The 25,726-nt window shown below is 37.7% G+C and overlaps 1 protein-coding gene across 2 annotated transcripts; it reads left to right on the top strand.

The window, feature by feature from the left end:
- The first annotated feature begins 18 nt into the window (after positions 1 to 18).
- On the top strand, positions 19 to 25,597 carry TSPAN19 (tetraspanin 19). 2 transcript variants are annotated; one of them, XM_059681033.1, is made up of 9 exons: positions 19 to 50; positions 5,379 to 5,471; positions 5,561 to 5,633; positions 11,808 to 11,932; positions 13,356 to 13,430; positions 16,607 to 16,717; positions 18,658 to 18,801; positions 21,156 to 21,239; positions 24,762 to 25,597. In XM_059681033.1, the coding sequence occupies exons 2-9, from the start codon at positions 5,406 to 5,408 to the stop codon at positions 24,828 to 24,830; spliced, it is 747 nt and encodes a 248-aa protein (XP_059537016.1). In that variant the 5' UTR covers positions 19 to 50; positions 5,379 to 5,405; the 3' UTR covers positions 24,831 to 25,597. The 2 variants fall into 2 exon arrangements, with proteins under 2 accessions (XP_059537016.1, XP_059537017.1); XM_059681034.1 differs by lacking the exon at positions 16,607 to 16,717.
- Positions 25,598 to 25,726: the final 129 nt, after the last annotated feature.

Raw genomic sequence — 25,726 nt, 5'->3', positions numbered from 1 at the left:
TTCTGCAATTGCAATGAAGCTGGAACTCCGGAGCTGGATGAGCAACTTAGGTAGATGTTAATATTTAAATAATTTTGGAAAGTGGTTAATGAAGAATTTTAAATTGTTTCTGATCTATCGATACCTAGTACTTGCATCTAGTGAATGTTAAATTGCCTTTGTTCATTCCACAAAAACTTGATCCTGAATAGTGATTTATGGGGTAGGAAATATGAAAGGAAGCCAATAAATTGTTTGCCTTCCATGACAACAGTTTCTAAAAAAAAAAAAAAGTAAATTATCACTCAATGTCTATCAAAAATCCTCTAAATGAATGAGTTAGTGGAGTGAGAAATTAGAAAACTTATTTTCTAATTATGTTTTACTGTAAAATATTGACCTGACTCACTGTTTTAATATTAATATTTTAAATTTATGTAAAATCATGTGATTTAATTTTTATTTAAAAATTAATCAAAGATTTTTGTGTGCAACAAATATATAGAATACAAATGTGAAATTTAATTTTAGTTAGTAACAGATATTTGTGTTTTTAAGTTTGCAAACAAAGAATTAAATTCCAAGAGGAAGTGGCTATGCATAATTGCAAAAGATATCTCACATACAGTAAGCTAAAAGCAAACATTTAATTGAGCCTTTGAAAGGAAATAGACTCTATTGCTTGTTAACAATACTAGTAAACTTGTATTGCAACAACTTACGAATAAATAATATAAAGTGAGAAATCAGTAGACTTGATATTAAAAAATACATTAATGCCTCATTCAAGAAAGATGATGATTTTCAAAACTAAACTATTCCTGGTTTGAGATCTAATTAAATTTAATACTTTCATTATCAAAGTCCATGCTAAAATGCCCTCCCCCCATTTTTAGTTTACTTTTGTGGCTGGTTTATAGACTATTCAAACTCTTCAGTTATAATGGTCAGACTAGAATATTATATTGAAATCCACATGTAAAAATTTTAAGCTTTTTTTTGTAATTATGAAATTATTTAGGCTTTTCCTAATATATATATATATATAATCTATTAGTAATCAATTAATTTCTAAAACTAATTTTAAATAGCTAATTTAGTAATAAGCTAACTTGAAGATGATGTATAGATTGCTTTCCTTTATAAACCTTACCTTGTCAAATAAATTGAGGGCAAAAATAAAAATATTGAAAGTTCTTCTGGAGATGAATTAATCCATGATGAGTGTAACTACATCTCTTATTTCCTCATGGTATTTTTTTTTACTTTGGAAAAAGACTGAAAACTATATCAATTAGCCATACCTTAGTGATCACTAATTAATATCACTAATTACAGAAAAATATAACAATTATCTCAAATAGTTATAGATTATAAATAAATTTAATTTGAAACTATTATTTAATGATGCATTGTTTAGCAGAAATCTATTTCATTGCAATCTTCCTAGAAATTATAGCCTTAAATTGTTTATGTTAGTTTGCCAATAACCTTTTAACCTTTCATTTTATAAGTAACTTTTTTAAAATTAAATTTTGCTCTTATTTGAAAATCATTTGTATGTCTGCTTGGTTTATATCCTATTGACCTAACACAAGATATTTCTCTAGAGCAGCGGTTCTCAACCTGTGGGTCGCGAACATCGGAAAACACATGTAGCATATCAGATACTTACATTACAATTCATAACAGTAGCAAAATTACAGTTATGAAGTAGCAACGAAAATAATTTTATGGTTGGGGGTCACCACAACATGAGGAACTGTATTAAAGGGTCGCGGCATAAGGAAGGTTGAGAACCACTGCTAGAGAGTATGTAATATTTTTTGAGAAAATGAAAAGATGAAAGAGAACTGTTTATTCCTCAGATATCTGATAAGAATAAGATTTGTTTGAAAATATTAATTGATGGTGGGCTTTAGATTAATAGTATTCTTCTTCAACAGATGACTTATTCTCCATATGGCAATGATGTGATTTAAATACTCCAGAATATCATTGTAGTACTCAAATAACTGCATAGTAGGTATTGGCTTGTTTGTTTCATTTTTTGAAAGATGATTATTGAGCCATCATATATGTTTTTTAATATGTTTTTATTGATTTCAGAGAGGAAAGGAGGGACAGAGAGAGAGACATCAATAATGAAGAAGAATCATTGATTGACTGCCTCCTGCATGCCCTCTACTGGGGATTGCACCCACAACCTGGGCATGTGCCCTTCACCAGAATCGAACCCCGGACCCTTCAGTCAGCAGGCCGAGGCTCTATCCACTGAACCAAACTGGCTAGGGCAAGCCATTATATTTTTAATAAACAAACCAAAGTATTAGATTCTTAGACCTCTCTTCTCTTTTCCCACTAAAAGACTATCCCAAACCTTCAGGTTCCTTCTCTAGCCTCTTTGTGCTCTCTTCCTGCAGCTGCCAAGACCACCTGCTTCAGAGTCCATACTTTCCCACGGTTCTCCTCCCATTTCCCATCCTCATGCCAGCCTCCCTTGTATAACCCTAATATTTCTATACTAAGATGTGGTATAATGAGATTAATAGCTAGCATTTAGCCAGACACTGGGTTCAGTGCTTTATAAACATAATCTCATTAAGTTTTCACAACAGCCCTATGAGGTGTGTGCTATTATAAGGGTCACATACAGATGATGACTTATATGGTATATATCTCTGGGTTTGAATCTCAGCTCTGCCACATATTAACTGAGTGGTATCAAGCCAGTTATTTTACTTTTCTGAGTTTCTTCCTCATTGGTAATTCTGAGAGTCATAGCAAAATAATTTGCAAAATGTTGATGGTCAAGGGAATCATTAGAAATGACACATTTTAGGATGTGGGGTAATGTTAATAGTTTACATATTTAAGCTCTATAAACCTGTCAAGTTTCATCATGGCCTCTTGCTAACACCCAACTGCTGGCAATTTTATTTCCTATTATATCCCTCATATCCTGGAATTGTTCCACAGCCATCTTGCAGTTTAGATCACATACATTTCTCATGAACTAGTGCGTTAGCTTTGAAAATTGTCTCCCTGTCTTTGACTTCTGCACTGATGACAGAATTATGGTCCCCCAATATGTTCAGAAAATAAAAGCAGGTTTTAGCAGAGCATACATGATCTTTCACAATCTTTATTTCTCTAGCCTCACTTTCCATCTCTTGCTTCTCTGATCCATGCCCCAATGCACTTCACTGTAAAGCTTGTGGACACAGTGTTCTTCCATCTGTCTTGAAAGCTTCCTACCTCTACCCCATTTTTATCTAACTGTCTTAGTCATTTTTCAAGGATCATCTCAAATTCATCTCCTCTGTGAAGCATCCCAGTTCCCTTTATTCCTACCCCAACAAATATTTCAGGTTTTAATAACTGATTCCTTGACAGTTTTTATTATTTAATCATTTTTGTGTTCCTATCTCCTGGAACTTAAAAACAATAATAAAAACAATTAGAGTATTAATTAGTTGAAATGGCACTATGAAAAGGTCAAATATTATAAATTATCCTTCCTTACAGCATTTATACTATTAAAATTACCCCTGCTGTTGGACCATTGATTAACTTATCAGGAAATGAACAAAAGAAATACCGCACCCGGACTTTAAGTTAAAAACAAAGTATTTGCTTACAGTGAAAGAAAATATAGATATTTCATGCTACAAATATTTAAATAGGATCTGCACTGACTTGTTGTGTGTTTGCACATCTACGTTTTCATTGACACAGTTTCCAGTATGTGGGGCTTGTGGACAGAGCAGCATATGGCATTTCCTCTTACCATTCTGTGCAAACATGACTGTGGGCTTCCTTGATTCGTTGCTTAGACACCCTGTTTTCTGTGTTCTAACTCTTTCACATGAACTCCTTGCTGTGGTCTAAATGTGTGCGTCCCTCAAATTCACGTTGCAATCCATACACCCACTGTGATGGTGTTAGAAGATGGGACTTTTAGGAGGTGATTAGGACACAATGAATTCCTCATGAATGGGATTGGCACTCTTATAAAAGAGATCCCACAGCCCTGGCCGGTTTGGCTCAGTGGATAGAGCGTCCACCTGCGGACTGAAGGGTCCCAGGTTCGATTCTGGTCAGGGGCATGTGCCTTAGTGGCAGGCACATCCCCGGTGGGGGACGTGCAGGAGGCAGCTGATCGATGTTTCTCTCTCATCGATGTTTCTAGCTCTCTATCCCTCTCCCTTCCTCTCTGTAAAAAATCAATAAAATATATTAAAAAAAAAGAGAGAGATCCCACATTGTACTCTAGCCCCTTTCACCAAATGAAGATAGAAGTTTGAGACCTGGAACAGGGGTCTCACCCAGCCATACTGGCAAACTGATCTTGACTTCTGGCCTCCAGAACTATGATATATATATAGATTTTACTTATAAGCTTCCTAGTCTGTGGTATTTTGTTTTAGTAGACCAAATGGAATAACACACTGCTGTTTTGAAGTTACTGTGAACATCTTCCTTGCCAAATTGGTTGTCTTTAAGAGTACTGAATTCTTACTTTATTTTTTTTTTTACTTCTATACCATGTAACACCATTTAGAAATTTCTTCTCCTATCAGTTTCTATAAGAACCTGTTTTTATTATCTTCTCATTTTGTAAAAGTATGCTTAAAAAAAAGTCTAACTTTCTAAACATATCATTCTCTCCCCAGAAAATTTTAAAACATTGATATGTAATAAAGCAACAAAAAAACAATGGGGTGTTGGTTTTTTCATAGAAGTTTTAGGAAAATTGGCATGGGGAAAAATTAGTTAAAACAACCTTAAGTTAGTTCCTTTCCTTATACTCTGTACCCTAATATAAACAAATTAAATAATTTAATCTATTCATTCATTCAACAAATATCTTCTGAGTACCTACTATGTGCTAGACTATGGGGTTATGATGATATACAAGACCTACTCTCTTCACATAAAGACCTCAGAGACTACATAGGTAGAAAGACATGTCAAGAAGAAAATAGGCAAAAATTGAGGTCAGGCAACAGCAAGACCTCAAGAAGAGCTGACTTTATTCTGGCAAAGAGTAGGGACATGAAGAGATAAAGGAAAGGAGAAAAGAGTGTTAAGACTGGAAACCAAATAAAATATTTTACTTTCTGAAAATTGCAAAAAGTTGAGAAAAGCAGCTATTGACATACTATAAAAATTCCTCTAGGTCTCAACTGTCTAGCCAAAAAATGCAGATAGAGAAAGACAGGTACAGTTTCAAGATAATGTCAATATGTTCTTATGTTGAGAGGGCAGAAGGGAATGTGATATTGACCATTGGTATGAGAAGGAAAAAGTACAAATAAACAACGTTAGGCAGCAGAATCATTTAAAATTGTTACTATGGCAAGTGTTTGTAGTAAAAGTTTTCCTTATCTTTTCAGAACCATCAGTATCTTGGGAGGAAAAAAATGTTAAGGAAAAGCAAATCATTAATTTTAAAATACTTTCTTAACCTCATTAATGGAGCTTTCCTGGTAAGATTCTTCAAAATTATTTAGTCTAGAAAAAAATGCAATGAATTTTTATTAGCAATTACTAAAAATCACAATGACTTTTTTTGTAGGTTCTTGGACTTTTACTCATAGGATTTGCTGCATGGCTTTTATTGGATAGAAATAATTTTTTCACTGCTCTAAGTACGTACCTGTTTTCATTTTTCTCTCTGAATTAAACAAGGCATTCCATTTTGAACAATTGCAGGCATGATTTATTTAGCAGCTGGCCGTAGTTCTCTAAAATTCCGGGTTTTTTTTTCCTCTAAAGGTCTTTGTCATTTGGTTTTAGAAACAGCTTATTAAATGGCGGGGCTTAAATCCAAGACCATAAAGTAGAGAAAGTTTTGAGAGAGAAAACTAGGAATTTTGGACAAGAGGAATGAGAGAATTGGAAGATTATAATTATTCTACTAACTCTGGACCTTTACAAGGTAAACTTGAAAAGATAATGGAGATCAACATAGATTCACTGCCCAAGTTAACTTTTCTCTTCTATTCTCATCACCACATGGTTAGAAATAAAATATATTTCCTATACAACCAACATAAGTGTCCATCGGTGGGTAAATAGATAAAGAAGATGGGAGATAGATGATAGATAGATAGATAGATAGATAGATAGATAGATAGATGATAGATAGATAGATAGATAGATAGATAGATAGATAGATAGAAAGAAAGTAAAAAAGAAAAGGAAGGAAGGAAGGAAGGAAGGAAGGAAGGAAGGAAGGAAGGAAGGAAGGAAGGAAGGAAGGAAGGAAGGAGGAAGGAAGGAAGGAAGGAAGGAAGGAAGGAAGGAAGGAAGAAAGAAAGAAAGAAAGAAAGAAAGAAAGAAAGAAAGAAAGAAAGAAAGAAAGAAAGAAAGAAAGAAAGGAAGGAAGGAAGGTTATTCAGCCATGAGAAAGAAGGAAATTCTACCATTTGTGACATAATGGATGGACCTTGAAAATATTATACTAAGTGATATAGACAGACAGAGAAGGACAAATACTGTATGATATGACTTATATGTAGAATTTTTAAAAACTTTGTAAAAACAGAGTATAATGGTAGTTATCAGGGCTAAGGAGTGGTGGAATTGCAGATATATTGTTTAAGGGTACAAACTTATAATTAGTAGATAAATAAATTCTGGCAATTTTATGCACAACATAGTAATTATAGTCAACAACACTGCATTATAATTCAAAGTTACTAAAGGACTAAAGCTTAACTATTCACAATACAAAAAGAAATAAAAAGTAATGTGATAGGCTAAAGGCATTAGTTAAGGCTACTATAATAATCACTTTGTAGTGTATAAATGTACCGAGCCAACACATTGCATACTTTAAACTTACACAATGTTTTATGCCAATTTTATTTCAATACCAACATTTCCCATATAATTTTGAACTTGAGGTCAAAAGACTCTAGGATTAATCTCACCTCAGGTGTCCAAGATTGTGAAACAGAGAACCTATCAGCAGCCATATTTTATCTTATGAATTGAAACACAGCAGCAGCTGGTCTGGAGGAAAAAGTAAGAGGAGTCAGATTCCAGAGAGAGACAGAGATAAGAGAGAGACATCATATTTTCCCCAGTGTGTTTGTTCAGATATTTTGTGCATGTCTCTAGTATTTATTAAATATATTTTAATATATAATATTTTTTATTTTTACATGCTTATGTAAATACTAGAGGCCCAGTGCACAAAAATTTGTGCACTCGGAGGGGTCCCTCAGCCTGGCCTGTGCCCTCTCGCAGTCTGGGACCCCTTGGGGGATGTCCACCTGCTGACTTAGGCCCGCTCCCCGGGGGAGCGGGCCTAAGCTGGCAGTCAGATATCCCTCTGGCAGCCCAGGAGCCCTCAGGGGATGTCCACTTGCCAGCGGGGAGCAGGCCTAAGCTGCAGTCAGACATCCTTACCGTTGCTGAGGAGGCAGGAGAGGCTCCCGCCACCACCTCTGTGCTGGCAGCCGTCAGCCTGGCTGAGCAGAGCTCCCCCTGTGGGAGCACACTGACCACCAGGGGGCAGCTTCTATCTGCCCCCTGGTGGTCAGTGTGTGTCACAGTGACCAGTCATTCCCAGTGGTTCTGCTGTTAGGGTCAATTTGCATAATACCCTTTTATTATATAGGATCTATTTAAAATATTTTCTAAATATGAATACAGTAATTGAATACATTTAACTTTATTTTTTAAATGTTAGCTCTTTACATTGTCCTTATTTTACCATATCATGTTATGCTGTGGTCACTATGGACTGAAGTTTAATAGCCTAAGGATTATTTTCATATAAACATACTCAGTTGGCAGAAAGGAAGCCACATTTCAAGTACTCAGTGACCATATGTGTCTATGGGGTATTGTCTACCTTATTGGAAATAGCAGATGTAGAACTTTCCCCTCGTTTCATTAAGTTCTACTGGACAGCACTGTTAATTATTAAATATATGGCAAAAACCATCTACTATAAGAGCCAACCTATTTCTTAGTGGATATCAAGTAAGAAAAAAAACATGTTTATAGAAAAAAAAAATAAAGCTAAATAAAAAGGTTTAATATGTAATACAGTGCTACAAAGTATTGAATAATTTAGCTAAACTTCAGCTATTCCTAAGTGCTTAGTATCTTTATTCTCTTCTTTTTGTATAATACTTTGCTTATAGAAAAGTATTCATAATGTCTGAGTGCATTAGGGATTTGCTCATAGTAAGTAAATGGGTGTATGGACCTTTCTGTTTCTCTTTTGCTTCACCATCATAATGACAATAGTCATTTCCACTTATGTAGTACTGACTGTGCCAGACACTGGGCAGAGCACTAATTTAGTAATGTAGTAATTGTGTGCAGCAACTCATTTTTTCATTTTCCCCCTCCATTTTGGACTTGACAGATAATTCTCATTAACCCTAATGTCCTTACTTATGAAAAACCCCTGCAAACGTAGCCAGAAACTATTCTTTAAGGTGTGTTTTTTCATCCAAAATGGATATTTAATGTAACAAACAAGAGAGAGATTGCTGTGTCATTCAGAAACCCCAGTTCTTTCTATATTGCTGCTCTGCTATTTCCTAAAGTTGTCTTTGATTGTCTCAACACCAGGTTTGCTTTCTAGCATGTGAGATATGCAAAAGAGAAGTAGAAGGCAAGTGATTTTCTTATTTAAAGAGGGAAGGCTAGGGTTGCACACTTTATCCATGTGTTTAAAATAGTAAAATCTCAATTATGGTTTCAGGATGTGGAATTGAAAACCATTTGTTTTCTTCTTTTAAATGTATTTTTATTGATTTTTTACAGAAGAAGGGAGAGGGGTAGAGAGTTAGAAACATCAATGAGAGAGGAACATCGACCAGCTGCCTCCTGCACACCCGCTACTGGGGATGTGCCTGCAACCAAGGTACATGCCCTTGACCGGAATCGAACCTGGGACCTTTCTGTCCGCAGGCCGATGCTCTATCCACCTAGCCAAACTGGTTTTGGCTTGAAAACCATTTTGAGACAAGAAATGTTGGGCCCTCCCCTGTTTGTTATCCCATCTTTCAATTAATTTACCTATTTTTAAAGTATTCTGCCCTCACCTCTCCATCTGTAATAACACCATGTTACCTAAATTCCTCAACTGCCTTTGGCCACTGCAATAGCCTCTAATAGCCTTGTGCTCTGATCTCCTTTCTCAGCCATCTTCCGAATGCCACTGAAGTAATTCACTTAAAAGGCAAATTTAGCTGTGTAACATGAAAAGCCTTTCTCTGGCTCCCATTGCCATTATTTATCCAATGACAAATATACTTATAGAGCATATTTTATATGTTGGATGCTATTGTGAACTGAGGATACAGTTGTATACAAGAAAGATAAAGGTCCTGTCCTCATGGATTTTAATTCTGGTGAAGAGGACTAGAAAACACCACATAACATGTCTGTTATATGCTCTTTGCCAAACCTCCCCAGTCTCACCAGCCTCAAACAGTAAGCACCAGCAATGCAGGGCTCCTACACACAATGCGCTGTTCTGAGCCTCCAGATGCTTCTACTGTTCCACTGTAGATATTTCTAATGATCATTTAAAGCCTAAACTCAGGTGTTACCTTCTCCCCACCCCCTACTGGATTAGGTGCTCTTGTACCCAAAAGTATGCTGCTAAATGTTTAACAGGTTTTGGGATGGAGAGTTTTGATTGATGATATTTGTTGATGTCTATGGTTTTACCACTACTACAATGGCCAGTTTTAAAGTGCCAATGTGAAGTGAGTTGGCTTTCATATTTTTCAAACAATTAACAGTTACCTTTTTCCTCCTCACCCAAGGATATGCTTTATTGATTTTTGAGAGAGAGAGAGAGAGAGAGAGAGAGAGAGAGAGAGAGAAGTAGAGATACATTTATATGAGAGAGAAACATCAATTGGTTGCCTCTCATACCTGCTGGACTGGCGATCGAATCTGCAACCTTTTTTTGTGTATGGATGACACTCCAACCACCTGGCCAGGGCAACAGTGCCTTTCATGAGCCAGAGCAAGTGGTTCCAGCACACCACTGCCTGTCCCATAGAACCTATGGTATATTTTATATATTTATTCTTCTTGCTTTTAAATAAATATTTACTGAACAATTAGTGTTCTACAGTCTGTGCCATAGCATTAAGCATTTAACAGTTAATTTATTGAAAATATATATATATATATATATATATATATATATATATATATATATATATATATATTTTAGAGGCCCTGTGCATGAAATTCGTGCACTGGGGGAGCGGGGGGGGGGGGGGCGGGGGAAGGTCCCTCAGCCCAGATTGTGAAAGGGCACAGACCAGGCTGAGGGACCCCACCAGTTTACAATTGGGGTGGGGGAGGGATGCGGGAGGTTGGCCAACTGGGGAGGAACCATGGGAGAGCCCCTGGGCGGTTCTAGCCCATCTAGCTCAGTCCCAATCAGCCGCACCCCAGCAGCAATTAACCTACCAGTTGGAGCATCTGCCCCCTGGTGGTCAGTGCACATCATAGTGAGCGGTTGAGCAGCCTTAGCATATCATTAGCATATTAGTCTTTTATTGGTTGAATGGCCGACCAGACAACTGGGCACTTAGCATATTAGGCTTTTATTAGATAGGATATTCCTCTAGTACAGAAAGGTCAATCTAGATGTAGAGAGAATAAAATATAGCTTTAATAGGGCCATATTAGCAATAAACTCAGGGTAGCTTTTGTACATAATTTAGGTACTTAAATTTTTTTATAAATAAATAAATAAATGCATATTTGAATGTGCATTAGTTGTAGAAAAGTTCATCTTAGTGAAACACGGAAATTAAACTGGAACGCATAGTTTTTCCTCTGGGCAGGATACAAAGGTGATTTCCTGGGTTCTTATCCAGGTGGATTCAAAGAATGAAGCCACAGACAAAAGGTGGTATAGGAAAAGGTGGAAATTTATTGGGAAACAACCACGTGGGGACGGGGAGAGAGACCCAATAAGTCCCTCTTTCTTAAGGTTTATAAAGGCTGCGGTTCTTTGTGTCCTGATATCCCCTCTGATTGGTCACTATAGCAGCTTCAGAGCTCAAATCCCACAGTGGGGTTCTGTTCTTTTTCTCCCATTTGTTTTTCTATTCCCTGTTACCTTCCTCTTTATTCTGTAAATGAGTGGCTTCCTCTCCCTTTTTCCTGTAAAGGTATCCCTTCTGGCAGCTCCCAGCCCCCTTATTCTGTGACTGTATGCCTTCTGCAGCTCCCAGCTTTGCAGCCCTGCGGTTCTCCCCCATGGACCCCCTACTCCCTAAAACTCCCTAAACCTGCCTATTTTACCCCTAACAACTCCATTCATTAGGGAAAAATGCTTATTTTTATGGAAGATAATTAAGATAAGGCAAAGGTAAAGATTTCTTCAGAAACTGAAGAAATTCTCCATCATGCCATTAAAAGAAGAAAAGTTGTTTCTACAAGTAAGTAAGAAGTTCTAGAACAGGGGTGGGCAAACTTTTTGACTCGAGGGCCACAATGGGTTCTTAAACTGGACCGGAGGCCCGGAACAAAAGCATGGATGGAGTGTTTGTGTGAACTAATATAAATTCAAAGTAAACATCATTACATAAAAGGGTATGGTCTTTTGGTTTTTTTTAGTTTTATTCATTTCAAACGGGCCGCATCCGGCCCGCAGGCCGCGTAGTTTGCCCACGGCTGGTCTAGAAAGAAGTTTTAAGAAGAGTGAGAAGGAATCCTAGTAACTTGGCGATAGTTGCTTAGAGAAAATTTGGGTTGCTGCATTTATTACTAAATAGAAAACAAATATTACTTAACAATAAATTATTTTGTTATTTCCACAGATGAAAGTAATCACCTGACAGTATATATTTTTGGAATTTTAATTGGAACTGGATCGGCTATTGTTCTTCTTTTTCTCTTGGGCTATTTGGGAATTCAATATGAAATCAGATGGCTCCTAGCTCTGGTATGTATTTCATTTCAATAGCCTGAAAGTGTGTTTTTGATTTGAATCTCCAGGTCACACAGTTGAACTGAATGATTTATGTTATCACAGCACTGCATATTGGGCATAAGGCAAATAAATCCACCCCTTCCAAGAAAGGGTTCTAGGTAGAATTTGAGGGGAGAGTTTTCCATGGATCAAATCTATACCTCAATTCTTGTGCCCTTAGATAATTAATTTTTAGTACAAAGTCAATAGGGATCTGTTTTTTGAGGTGATCTACAATTAACTAACGTAGGAATGTGAAGATTAATATCAGTATAAACTATATTAAAGTCAACAAGCATTGTAGCTTAGCATGCAAAAGGAAACATATCCTGTAGTCAGCACATTGTCTCCTTGTGCGCATGCCATGTAGGAAACTGACTTATAACTGAGATCAAAATTAATTATTTAACAAAGAGAAATGTAACTGCTGAGAAGAGCAAACTCTAGCCTCTGGCTAGTATTCTCTCTCCCAAGACATAACATGAAAATATAAATTATAAACTGAACATGAGCTATTTACCATACATGTGGTAGCTATAGATCACAACTGACACACTTAGATGGACTATAGTGTTTAACATTTCTTTTAAATCTAATTAATTTTAATTCACAGGCACTCTCCTGTCAAGAAGATAAATAAGAAATTTAACTGCAGTCATTGTGTCTTGCTGGGAAGAATGCAGAAATACTTACCTTTCCTGTAGCACTAAAGGTCTGGGTGGTCACTCTAGACCAGTGGTTCTCAACCTTCCTCATGCCGTGACCCTTTAATACAGTTCCTCATGTTGTGGTGACCCCAACCATAAAATTATTTTCGTTGCTACTTCATAACTGTAATTTTGCTACTGTTATGAATCGTAATGTAAATATCTGATATGCAGGGTGTATTTTCATTGTTACAAATTGAACATAATTAAAGCATAGTGATTAATCACAAAAACAATATGTAATTATATATGTGTTTTCCGATGGTCTTAGGTGACCCCATGAAAGGGTTGTCCGACCCCCAAAGGGATCGTGACCCACAGGTTGAGAACCGCTGCTCTAGACACTGATTTTCAGTATACACTGGTCAAAGGAATTGACTAATTGAATTTCCTTCTGTGACAGTTTTAGATCTGAATGAAGTCAGTGTCAACAACATCGCCTTAGACCACGTAACTTGTGAGGGTTCTACCACTTCCTTCTTTCTTCCTCCTATCCAAATGTTCATTGATATATACATTTGTTGCTGTTTTGTTTGAATAATTTTGATATTATATATGAGAACAAGAAATGTCAGCAATACCTATGTATATTTTAAGACTATTTCATATGGTGTACACTTTCCCATCATTGTAGCATCTAAAAATATATTAAAAGCATAGTTGTCATCTCTATTTTTCTTCTGTTTTAGTATGCAGTACTGTTAATGTGGGCCTTTGGTGTTCAGGTTGCACTTTCAGCACTCATCTTCACAAAGAAAGAGGAGGTATGGAAAGATCAGCCCCCTTTTTTTTTTTTTTTTTTGAAATCTAAAGAAAATTGAATATGTTAGATTTTTGAGACCTATAAGCCTATATTAAAAGCTAAAGGTAAATGCCTCTGGGGGTAAAAGGAGTCAATGAAACTACTAGAACTCTATACAGGAAGGGGCCAGGTGCAGATGGGAAGGGTGGGTTTGGGAACTTGTCTTTTACTCTGTTTGCAGAAGACTGAGAATGTACAAATAATAAAGAATGTGGAGGTAGAGGAGAAGATGCTGAGTGTGGGAAATCCAAAATTGGCCCCCCAGCCCACCCTGGCTACCACTGCTGACCCAAACACTTTACTATATTCTCTTCTATAAAGAAATATTTTCAACTTTTATTCATTTAAAATTTAATAATTTCATTAAGTAGATTGGAAAAAAAAGATAGACTGAATAATTCATGTATTTTGCACTGGTGTGGCCATGAGTAAGATAGTTAAATTAATTAGGTAAGTTCAAAATAACACATAATAAATTGCATGAAGAAACTTTTCATAACAAAACCTACCTATTACAGCCTTCAAGAAATGTCTGTTTCAGGGTAGTTGGGGCTGTCTTTGTATTAGGGGAATTGTCCTGTTGTAAAAAAGAGCATGGACTTGAAGTCATACAGATTTGCATATGACTAGATATTTAATAGCCAGAAGCTTAGTCTTCATCTGTATCCTCTGGTTAATGCCTATTTACCTTACAGAAACTGATAATTTTCAAAGTTCCTGTCATAGAGTAGCTACTCAAGACCCCTCTTCCTTCCCTTTATTAATTTTAAATGAGCTCTTGGTTAATTCCTTGCTTCCTGGCATTCAAATTGTCTCTATATGTTGGCACCTATGTACTAGTAATGGCCAAACCCAACAAAATCTTCCTTTAGAATACCACTGCTCTCCACCTTTATTAGCTATCTTATACTTAGCATCTACCCTGGGTATCTAACCACCTAGGACCTGTTGTTAATGGCCTGGCATTTGTAACTAAAATTTCTTCCTTTTGTATCCAAAATGTGTGTGTGTGTGTGTGTGTGTGTGTGTGTGTGTATGTACAGCAGGTAAATTCTGTAAAGCTGCTTTGGTGAAAAAGCATGTTTCCAACCCATAAGCTTCTAACTAGTGATAGAACTAGTGATAAAACCTGAATATAATACTTAAGAAACCTTAACACATAAATATAGTGTATCACTGTCATCAATATTTACTTAAGTATTATTTACATACTTTTCTCTATCTACTTTAAGAATAATAAAAATCATCTATATATATAAAAGGCTAATATGCAAAGTGTCCCCTTGGGAGTTCCACTGGGAGACCGGGAGTTCGATCGCTCACTATGACATGAGCTGACCACCAGGGGGTTGTGAGGAATGAAGGGAGGTCCCGGCTGGAGCTGGAAGGCCCTGATCTGCCCTGATTGCCGGCCAGGCCTAGGGACCCTACCTGTACACGAATTTTGTGCACCAGACCTCTAGTTTAATAATAACTACCATGAGCCAGAGACTGTGATAAGCATGTTCTAAGCATTATATTATTGATCCTCGTAGAGGTGCACTGTTAGTCCTACTTTCTAGTACAGGAAACTGAGGCTCTGAGAGGAGAAATACTTGCTTAAATATACTGTGGCCAAATGACAGCCAGGACTAGAACCCCTATTAACTCATCCCAGAGAAGAACAGCTTTGTTTACATTGATTTGTCTTCTACATTCAAAGTCAATTAAGCCTTTAGGAGCCTCTAAATCTCTTATACTATTCAATATGCCTAATTCAGTGTTGGAGATGTACTAGGGCCTCACAGTATATATGTCAAATTAAATATGTGTGAGGGAATTTTATTTATATAGTAGTCACACAGATTATTTAGGAAATTCACTTTACTCTTATGTACAAAGGTATGATTCATAAGTACTTTGGATCTCCCAAATAATGTTTAGAGGCTAAATGAGAACATGAATCTGTCCTCTCCTGGCAACACTATAGAATGGAAAACATCATTTTCTATTCTCAATAAAAGTTAACTTAGAGAATAAGTTAGATAACATATAGCTCTAAGTAACGTTTTATGTTATTCTAATCTTCTTACATATATTAAAGCATAGATATATAAGTAACTGCATAAGTGTTAACTTGTACAGATGTTTTAATTATTATAGTACTAGAGGCCCAGTGCATGAAATTCATGCATGGGGGGAGGGGGTGTCCCTCAGCCTAGCCTGCATCCTCTCTAATCTGAGACCTCTCAGGGGATGTCTGACTGCCAGTTTAGGCCCGATCCCATAGGGATCCCATAGGGATTGGGCCTAAATCGGCAGGCAGACATCTCTCTCACAATCTGGGACTCCTGGCTCCCAACCGCTCACCTGCCTGCCTGCCTGATTATCCCTAACTGCTTCTGCCTGCCAGCCTGATCACCCCCTAACCACTCCCCTGCCTGCCTGATCGATGCCTAACTGCTCCCCTGCCGGCCCCATTGCCCCCAACTGCCCTCTCCTGAAGGCCTGGTCCCCACCAACTGCCCTCCCCTGCAGGCCTGGGAACCCCTAACTGCCCTCCCCTGCCAGCCTGGTTCCCCCCAACTACCCTCCTCTGCCGGCCTGGTCCCCCGCAACTGCCCTCCCCTGCCAGCTATCTGTGGAGACCAACTTGTGACCACATGGGGGTGGCCATCTTGTGTGAGGGCTTGTTGGTTAATTTGCAAATTACCTCTTTATTATATAGTATTCTCACCAGTTATTTAATTTTGATTATTGAAAGACAGCAAAATATAAGGAAATGTCACTAGACTGGAATTTAAATAAAACATATATACACATCTCAGCTCCTCTTCCTTATTCATGTAAACAAAGCAAATAATTAAATTCTCTAAGTATCTGTCTTCTTGTTCATAAAATGGGAATAGTATCTATTCTTTCTAAGTTTGGGCATTTTTGAGGACCAAATTAGAGATTAATTATGAAAGTCATGAACTTTTGAATGCTTAAGTAAAACCAAATACATCAGTACTCACTGAGATTGTTAAAAATAGGTATAAGGAAGAAAAAAGCTTTTAGACATAAGCAAAACACAAAAGGTAACTTTGAATACCCTTTTATGAAGAGACATAAGGAAAGTTCCCATCAAAATTTCACTTTTTATACAATTTTCAACAGGTTCACCAAGTATGGCATGATGAAATTGATTTAGTCATTTCTCAGTATGGATCTAAAGATGTGCCTGAAGACATACTTAAGTGGACTATCCTGAATGCTTTACAAAAAACAGTAAGACAAAATTAGCATAAAATAAAAATTAAATGTCAGAGGTGATCACTGTAGGATAGAGAGAAATAGAGGGAAGGGTAGAGGATAGGGACAGAGAAAGGAGACATTCTTTTATTTCTTCCAAAACAAATAGGGTATAATCGTGTTGTCTCCACTTACAGATCTTAGTTGTCTCTTCCTTTTGTAACTTACAGCTCCTTTTCTGGGTTAAGTGATGTGCATTTTAACCTGGTTTCCCTAGGAAAGTGTTGGTGGTCTTTGCCAAGTAGGGTCATCAGTCCTCCTGCACCCTTGGGAGGTAAGTGTGAGCACAGTCCGAGCTGGCAGCAGAGTAGCATGACGGCTCCCATCTGAGCCTGCATGTTTGGATTACCACATAGTAGCTTTGTGTGTGATCCCGGGCAAGTAATTTTCTTAACTTCACATTTCATATTAGTAAAATGGGCAGAATAACTCCTACCCCTAGTTGGCAGGAATAAATGAATAGAGAGACTATTTAGAAAGCCTTAGATCTGGAACATAGCAGGCAGCTAATATTTATTAGCTAATGTTGTTAGGGTTATTATTGAACAGTTCAGCTATTACTGGGCAGTGAAGGGAATTGGTACGGTCAGCCAAATAATGTACAGGAAGAGATCAGCACCTGGAACATTTACATAGTACCAGTTCCTTTGGTAAGTGCTTTGCATGTATTAACTCACTTTATCCTCTCAACCAATGAGGTCAAACTATCGTTCTCATTTTATAGATGGAGGACAGAGAGATTCAGTAACCAAGCCAGCGTCACCCAGTTAATAAGTGGCAGAGCCAACATCCAGTCCCAGACAATCTAGCACTAGATTTTGTATTCTTAACTGCCACTTTAGATGCCTCACATAGAAATAGTTTATTATTTTTGGTACCTTTACTAAACAAAATGCATTTTAGGAGAATTGAAATGTAATTATAAATGTTTTATTCTGCATATGTTTTTTTTCTGATGTATGTGAATTGTAGAGGTATTCCATTTCCAGATTGCATTACAACCTTTTTTTTTATGGTCATAAACTGATAAACGGTAAAACAAGTCTATGTATAACATTACTATCATTAATGAGAATCCAACTTAAAGTTCCTAACCATGAATATAATTGATATCTTATATGTAGGTTTGATGGATTTAACTAACTTTTAATATCCAAGCTCTAAAGCACTATTATAGTCATTCAACATTCCCAAGTTCTTGTCAAAATTGTTGGTACATATTATGACATAGACAATACTGACGTTATAACTTTCAATAACAAGTTTAGAAAAACAATGAAATATTCACTTTAACCTTCTCTGTTTTCTAGGTGTTAAATATATACACTGATTTTTTTTTCACATCCTCCCAGCTCAATAGGATAGGAAATGAGACATTTATTAGATGTTTGATCATCTCTGTGACTATCTTCCTTATCACCTTTTTGGTTCTTTGTTGCAGTTTTTCACACAATACAAAATTGAAAGTTAACATCTCACATTAATCCTAAAGAAAGTAGATTAACCCTCTTTATGTATACTAAACATCTATGGCAGCATAGCAGGGATAAATATATAGAAAGATAATTGCTATAGTTAAGAAGAGGATTCTTTCTTCTATGTTCTGGCCCAAAACATGGTTGTAGATTTGGTCAATTAAGCATACCTTTCATTCTGGGCTCCTATAAATAAATTCAGATATAACAATTTCAGCCAAACATAGTCCACTTATCAAGTAGAGAACTTTACCTCTTGTTGACATCAATAGTAGCAGCAACAATATAATAGATTAAACAAACGTGTACTTATTTACTTAATTCACTACATTTTAACGGAGAATAAATTTATCATGAAAACACTTTAATGTGCATGAGCATTATATAATTACCTGCATTTTGAATATTTTATGGTAAAATTCATAAAAATCTTTTTCCTAGTTGCAGTGTTGTGGCCAACACAATTACACAGATTGGATAACGAATGAGAATAAAGAAAATTCAGAACAGGTGCCATGTTCTTGCACGAATTCTACATTAAGAAAGTGGTTCTGTGATGAGCCACTGAATGCAACTTACTTAGAGGTAAAGATAAGTCAAAGCCACTGCAAATATTTTACAGTGACTTTTTAAAAATTTTATTTTGCAAGTCAATTTATAATTCTGAGCCAATTTTTATATAAAGACAATGTTATTTCTGGTGGTTAGGTTCTTCAGTGACTTATCTAAATTGAACTCATATTTAGGTGATTGCAGTACTATCTCAGGTATATAATAAATAAGTAAACTTTCTGGGAGTATCGTATGTGATCTAAGTGCTACTAGAACTTGGGATGCCATCAACCTTTCTTCTCAACCTTCCTTCCCAAATCCTTGCAGAGGAAGGGGGCTCTATTGGCAACTCTCACTATTGGTCGGAGAGCTGCCATACCAGTATTAAAGAGTATGGAGATTGGCAGAAACTGAAGGGAGGGGACCCCAGCAATGACAAAAGTGGTATTCAGGTAAATTTGGCAGAATTGATAGTACAGGTTCACCTGGAGCAATGACTATTTACAGGTATGGAATATTGATGAACTAGAGATTTCCATCCCAAGAACTTCTAAAACTTTGAATAGTTTATTTACTAATGCCATTCTAATTTTAAGATGTATCTTTTAATTATATAATTTATTAATAAATAAATAGAGGATTTAAAAAATTTTAAATATATTTTTATTGATTTCAGAGATGAAGGGAGAGGGAGAGAGTGATAGAAACATCAATGATGAGAGAGAATAATTGATTGGCTGCCTCCTGCGAGTCCCACACTGGGGATAGAGCCCACAACCTGGGCATATGCCCACACCAGGAATCGAACAGGTGACCTTTTGACTCCAGGGCTGATGCTCAACCACTGAGCCACACCCGTCTGGGCTAGAGGATTTTTTTTGAAGCTTCTGCTATTTGGGTACTAATCATTTTAGGTGCTAGTTATATACCCTATTAAGTTAAAATTGTCTGCAGTTAAATCCCTCTAAAACAATAAATTTCTGATTTCAATTGCATGACAACATCTTAGTAACTTTAAAAGTAGCAAGCAAGGTGTCCTGTCATCACATGAAGCTCCCTGGATTAAAACATTGTCTCCAGTTAGACACTGACTTGTTTTTCAGACTTTATTAAATGTCTAATGTCTATGTCTCTTCTTATTGGTAATGGAATCTACATTAATAAAAGAGAAAAATGGTAATTGGCGTACGACGATACCCTTTTCATTGGCTATTCAGGGCTATATGCAAATTAACTGCCAACTATGATTGGCAGTTAACTGCCAACTAAGATTGGCAGTTAACTGCCAACTAAGATTGGCAGTTAACTGCCAACAAGATGGCAGTTAATTTGCATATGTAGGCACAATGCAGGGAGGCGAAAGGGAAAGCAGGAAGAAGCCCCCTGCCACTGACAGTGATCGGAAACCCAGGGGGGAGCTAAGAACTGGGGGGCAGGGCAAAGGCGGCCCCAGGGGCGCCTTTGCCCTGCCCCCCAGCCATGATTGGAGAATCAGGCGCCTTTGCCGCCCTGGCCAGTGATAGCAGGAAGTAGGGGTGGAGCCAGCGATGGGAGCTGGGCACGGTCGAAGCTGGTAGTCCCAGGAGCTAGGGGCCCCTTGCCTGGGCCTAAAGCAGAGCCCACAATCGCGGGGCCGCTGCTGCTGCGGGTCCCCGCTGCCCGGGCCGGACGCCTCAGCCAGAGGCGTTAGGCCTGGGCAGGGGCGGAGCCTGCAACCGCGGGGAGCTGGGGGTCCCCTGCCCAGGCCTGACACCTCTGCCGGAGGCCTCAGGCCTGGTCAAGGGGCCGATCCGGTGATTGGTGATCGGAGGGTGATGAGGGTCAACTCCTCTGGCCGAGGTCTCAGGCCTGGGCGGGGGGCGGAGCCAGTGATCGGGGGGAGATGGGGGTCCCCTGTCCAAGCCTGACACCTCGGGCGGAGGCGTCAGGCTTGGGCAGGGGCCAGAGCCAGTGATCGGGGGGAGATGGGGGTCCCCTGTCCAAGCCTGACACCTCGGGCGGAGGCGTCAGGCTTGGGCAAGGGGCCGGTCAGGCGATGGGAAGGTGATGGGGGTCTACGCCTCTGGCTGAGGCATCAGGCCTGGGCAAGGGCAGAGCCAGCAATCGGAGGGGTCTGGGGGTCCCCTGCCCAGGCCTGATGCCTGGGGGCAGAACCAGTGATGGGGGGAAATGAGGGTCCCCTGCCTGGGCAAGGGGCCGATCCTGCGATTGGAGGGTGATGGGGGTCAACGCCTGAGGGCTCCCAGTATGTGAGAGGGGGCAGGCTGGGGTGAGGGACACTCCCCCCCCACACACACCCAGTGCACGAATTTCGTGCACCGGGCCCCTAGTTATGTATAAAACTATGTCAATCTCCAAGTTAACTTAAGTGACTTTTTTTTCCTTAGGGTTGTGAAAATAAAATCAACACATGGTATCAAGCTAATGCTTTATTATTAATTGGAATTTACTTTGGACTTTTGGTTTCAGAGGTAAGGTTTTGTTCCTATGTTTAAATATAAAAATATTAAGTATAAGCAATACAGAATAATCTATGGAACAAACAGCTGGAGACCTAATCAAACAAGTTAATCTAACAGTGGTTACAATTCCTCATGTTGTGACCCAACCATAAAATTATTTTCCTTGCTACTTCATAACTGTAATGTTGCTACTGTTATGAATCGTAATGTAAAGATCTGATATGCAGGATGGACCCCTGTGAAAGGGTCGTTTGACCGCCAGAGGGGTCGCGACCCACAGGTTGAGAACCGCTGAATAGGAGCCAGGCTCTTGAGACTTTAGCACCAAGAGAGGGATTGGTCCAGCTGGAGGTGATATCCCTAAATCAGCTAAGTCAGTGGGGATTGTTAATAAGGGGTCATACTGGCCTGTATCCTATAATTCCACTGCTTTGTGATATTTAAAAAATAATAATTTCTATCTCAGCAGCCAGAGCACCATGTTGGCAAGTTGGCAAACTTCTGAAATTTGGGCAGATGTTTGACATTAGTAAATCTATTCACTCATAGACTCATTCATTCATTCAGAAAATTTGGAGGGTGGTGAATATCTGCTGTCATTCAGATACTATACTAGATGTTAGAGATACATCTATGTTGTGGAAGCAACATAGACATATTTCATGACCCAAAGGGTGCCAGCTACAGAGCTGAGATTCAGAAGCAAGACTGCATTTTCCAATCTCAGTGACAATTGATAAGAGCAAGTAAAGGCTATAGATTCAAGAAAACTGTAAGTGGACAGATTATTACAGTGCAGACTATAACATTGGAATCCTATCCAATAATAGCCAAACATGGTAATTGACCGTACCTTCACTACACCTCCCATTGGCTAATCAGCAAGATATGCAAATTAACTGCCAACAAAGATGGCGGCTAATTTGCATACTGCAGGCAGGGCAGGACAGCGCAAGCCACCAGCACCAGCCGCCATCCAGGCCCCCGTGGGCAACAGCAGAAGCTGCCTGCCTGCTGCCCGGGACTGAATCTGGTCCCCGGCCGCAGGCACGCTGGCCCTGCAAGCCCCAGGAGCCGCCAGATATGGCAGTAACTCTATCAGTAAGCACTCTGAAAGTTAGTGGCATAAATGCACCAATTAAAAGACAGATTATGAGGGTGAATCAAAAACAAAACCCACTTTAAATATAAAGACACATATAGATTAAAAGTAAATGAATGAAGCTGCAACCTGTTTTGCTCAGTGGATAGAGCATTAGCCCATGGACTGAAGGGTCCCAGGTTCGATTCCAGTCAAGGAATCCATGGGTTGTGCATATATTTTCTTTGGCTAATCCCTTCTTTAAATTCACTTCTTTAAATTTTTATTTTCAGATAAGTGCTTATAACTGCACTATTATATATTTTCTATTATATCATTTAGAATTAAGATTTTTTTAATTGAACCCTTGTAAATTTTAGCACAATTTAATAAATTATGCTAGAAGCAATTAGGAAATTTTTCATGTAATGCAAATACATTTCAATTAATATTTTATTAATTTTTATTTTTTTAAATATTTTAATATTAGCCCTTCAGTCCAAGGGCTAATGCTCTATCCACTGAGCAAAACAGGTTGCAGCTTCATTCATTTACTTTTAATCTATATGTGTCTTTATTTTTAAAGTGGGTTTTGTTTTTGATTCACCCTCATAATCTGTCTTTTAATTGGTGCATTTATGCCACTGACTTTCAGAGTGCTTACTGATAGAGTTACTGCCATATCTGGCAGTTGCTGGCTTGATTCCCCAGTCCCTATCAGAGCATGTGCAGGAGGCAACCAATCAATGTGTCTCTCCCTTTCCCTTCACTCTCTCTAAAATTCAATGGAAAAATATCCTTGGGTGAAGATTAACAAAAACAAAGTAAATGGATTAAGTAACATTAAAGAGATTATAAGAAAAATATATTCCAAATTTTGTTAGTTGTATAATGGTTATGTTTAAATTATTAACACCTAAGAAATTGGGTGAAGGTTACATATAATATGCTGTAGTATTTTATAGTTTTTTTTACATGTGTGAGATTATTTCAAATTAAAATATTAAAAAATAAAAATTAATAAAATATTAATTGAAATGTATCTGCATTACATGAAAAATCTCCTAATTGCTTCTAGCATAATTTATTAAATTGTGCTAAAATTTACAAGGGTTCAATTAAAAATATCTTAATTCTAAATGAAATAATTGAAAATATATAATAGTGCAGTTATAAGCACTTATCTGAAAATTAAAATTTAAAGAAGTGAATTTAAAGAAGGGATTAGCCAAAGAAAATATATGCACAACCCATGGACACAGACAACAGTATGGTGATGGCCAGAGAGAAGTGGGGGGCAAGAGCTGGGTAGAAGGGGCAAAAGGAGGGAAATATATAATAATATATTATTATATAATATATATAATATATATGTTTATATATATTAAATATATAATAATAAAGGGGGGACATCCTATATAATAATAATAAAAGTCTAATATGCAAATTGACTGAACGGCAGCATGGCCAGTTGCTATGATGTTCACTGGCCACCAGGAGGCAGACACTCAATGCAGGAGCTGCTCCCTGGTGGTCAGTGCACTTCCATATGGGGAGTGCCACTCAGCCAGAAGCTGGCTCATGGCTGGCCAGTGCAAAGGTGGTGGCAGGAGCCTCTCCCATCTCCGTGGCAGCACTAAGAATGTCCAACTAATGGTTTAGGCCCGATCCCTTGGGGGCCTAAGCCTTTAGTCGGACATCCCCCGAGGGCTCCCTGGCTGCCAGAAGGATGTCTGACTGCAAGCTTAGGCCTGATCCCCCGGGGAGTGGGCGTAAGTCAACAGGTGGACATCCCCCAAGGGGTCCTGGACTGCAAATGGGCGCCACCCGGGCTGAGGGACGCCTCCCCACGAGTGCACAAATTTTTGTGCACCGGGCCTCTAGTGAATATATAAATACACAGTTTGGCCAAAGTAGGATGACAGGTTTAATCTCCGAATGATGATAAACCAAGACATTCTTAAAAGCATTAGCATAGTTATTTTGAAATGCTTTTGTGTCCAAGCTGAGGAGTGTAAGGAAAGACTGAGGGGGGGAGGGGGTATCTGTGCTCCATTTACTACCTACCTTTTACACACTACTTTTCATAATCCTGTGCCAAAAAGAGGCAGTTTTGTAAGATTAATGATATGGTTAGAAAGATGAACAAAAAACGGATCAGCAATTCATCAAGGCTGCTAGCCCAATGATAGCCCATGTAATTAAAATTTAACAGTCTATTCATTCTAGTTCCCTCTATAAATGAACTTGGTGACACGAGGTTACTCTAGAAGACTCTTTCTGCAGACTTCTCTTTCACAACCATATGTACCTTATGCTGAAATTTCTCACCCTATTTCATCTTTTTTCCCTTTACAGTATGCATGTTAGTGATTACACAGTAAATACTAACATTATAAATTATTCTTATTGATTACATTTTGATCTGCTATTGTTTCCTTTTCTTCCAGGTTTTGCAAATCTCATTAACTGTCTCTTTCCTCAGACATATCAAGAACAGAATATTTGCAGAAATGTGATCTTTGGATTTTAATTTGTCTGGAAGAAACCAGTTAATTCGCAAAATAATCACAATGTATTCTTTTATCCCAAAAAGTTTCTCAATTACATTAATGAAGTTTAGGAGTCATTGAAGTCATTGGTTATATGTAACATAAAATTTTTGGAATTATAATACATCACTCCATGAACTTTTTATTTGGCTTTTCAACATATCAAATATTTCAAAATATCAAAATATTCTGCAGTTTAGAACTTTACCTTGAGTTATTTTCTGAATTCAGGGGATATCACAAATATTAAAATCAAAATTTAGTTAAATATTATGATATATTTTGAGTTTCTTACATAGAAAATATTAATTAAGCAATTATAGCATGTACCTTACATTTGCAAATTTTAAGAAAATGATGATTTATAGAAAATTTAAAAGGAAGATTGAAAATCTTCATGATACATCTCTACTGAACTAATCATTTATTTCTTCTGATAATGCTTACAAATTAATAAACTTAAAATTTTAGAGATTTGGATATATTTTGGTGGTAATAATATCATATTAAAATAACAATGATTTTTTAACTGTGGTAGAAAAAAATCTATTCTGAATGACCACTGAATTCCAATACTTTTTACTTGCTTGTCATTTGCTTCTCTTTTTCCTTAAATTTTGTTCAATGTGTGTGTGCACAATTCCCTGGAGGAAACAAAAATAACCTAGTTTTCTATTTTCTTAAAAATGATAGTGTGAGAACAAAAAACAGTGTTTTGAAAAATAAAAATACTATAAAGATGTGAGCTGTTTTTATATCATTGTTGTCTTTTATAGTAAAAGGCTGTCTTGACCTTGAGAAAATGAAGAAAGGATAGAGTAACTGAAGATCCTACATTGCTCCACCCCTCTAGAAGTCTCACA

This window comes from Myotis daubentonii, chromosome 2 (genome assembly GCF_963259705.1).
Source record: "Myotis daubentonii chromosome 2, mMyoDau2.1, whole genome shotgun sequence".
Lineage (NCBI taxonomy): Eukaryota > Metazoa > Chordata > Mammalia > Chiroptera > Vespertilionidae > Myotis > Myotis daubentonii.
The sequence above is the reverse complement of the archived record's forward strand: the minus strand, read 5'-3'. Positions and strand labels throughout refer to the sequence as shown.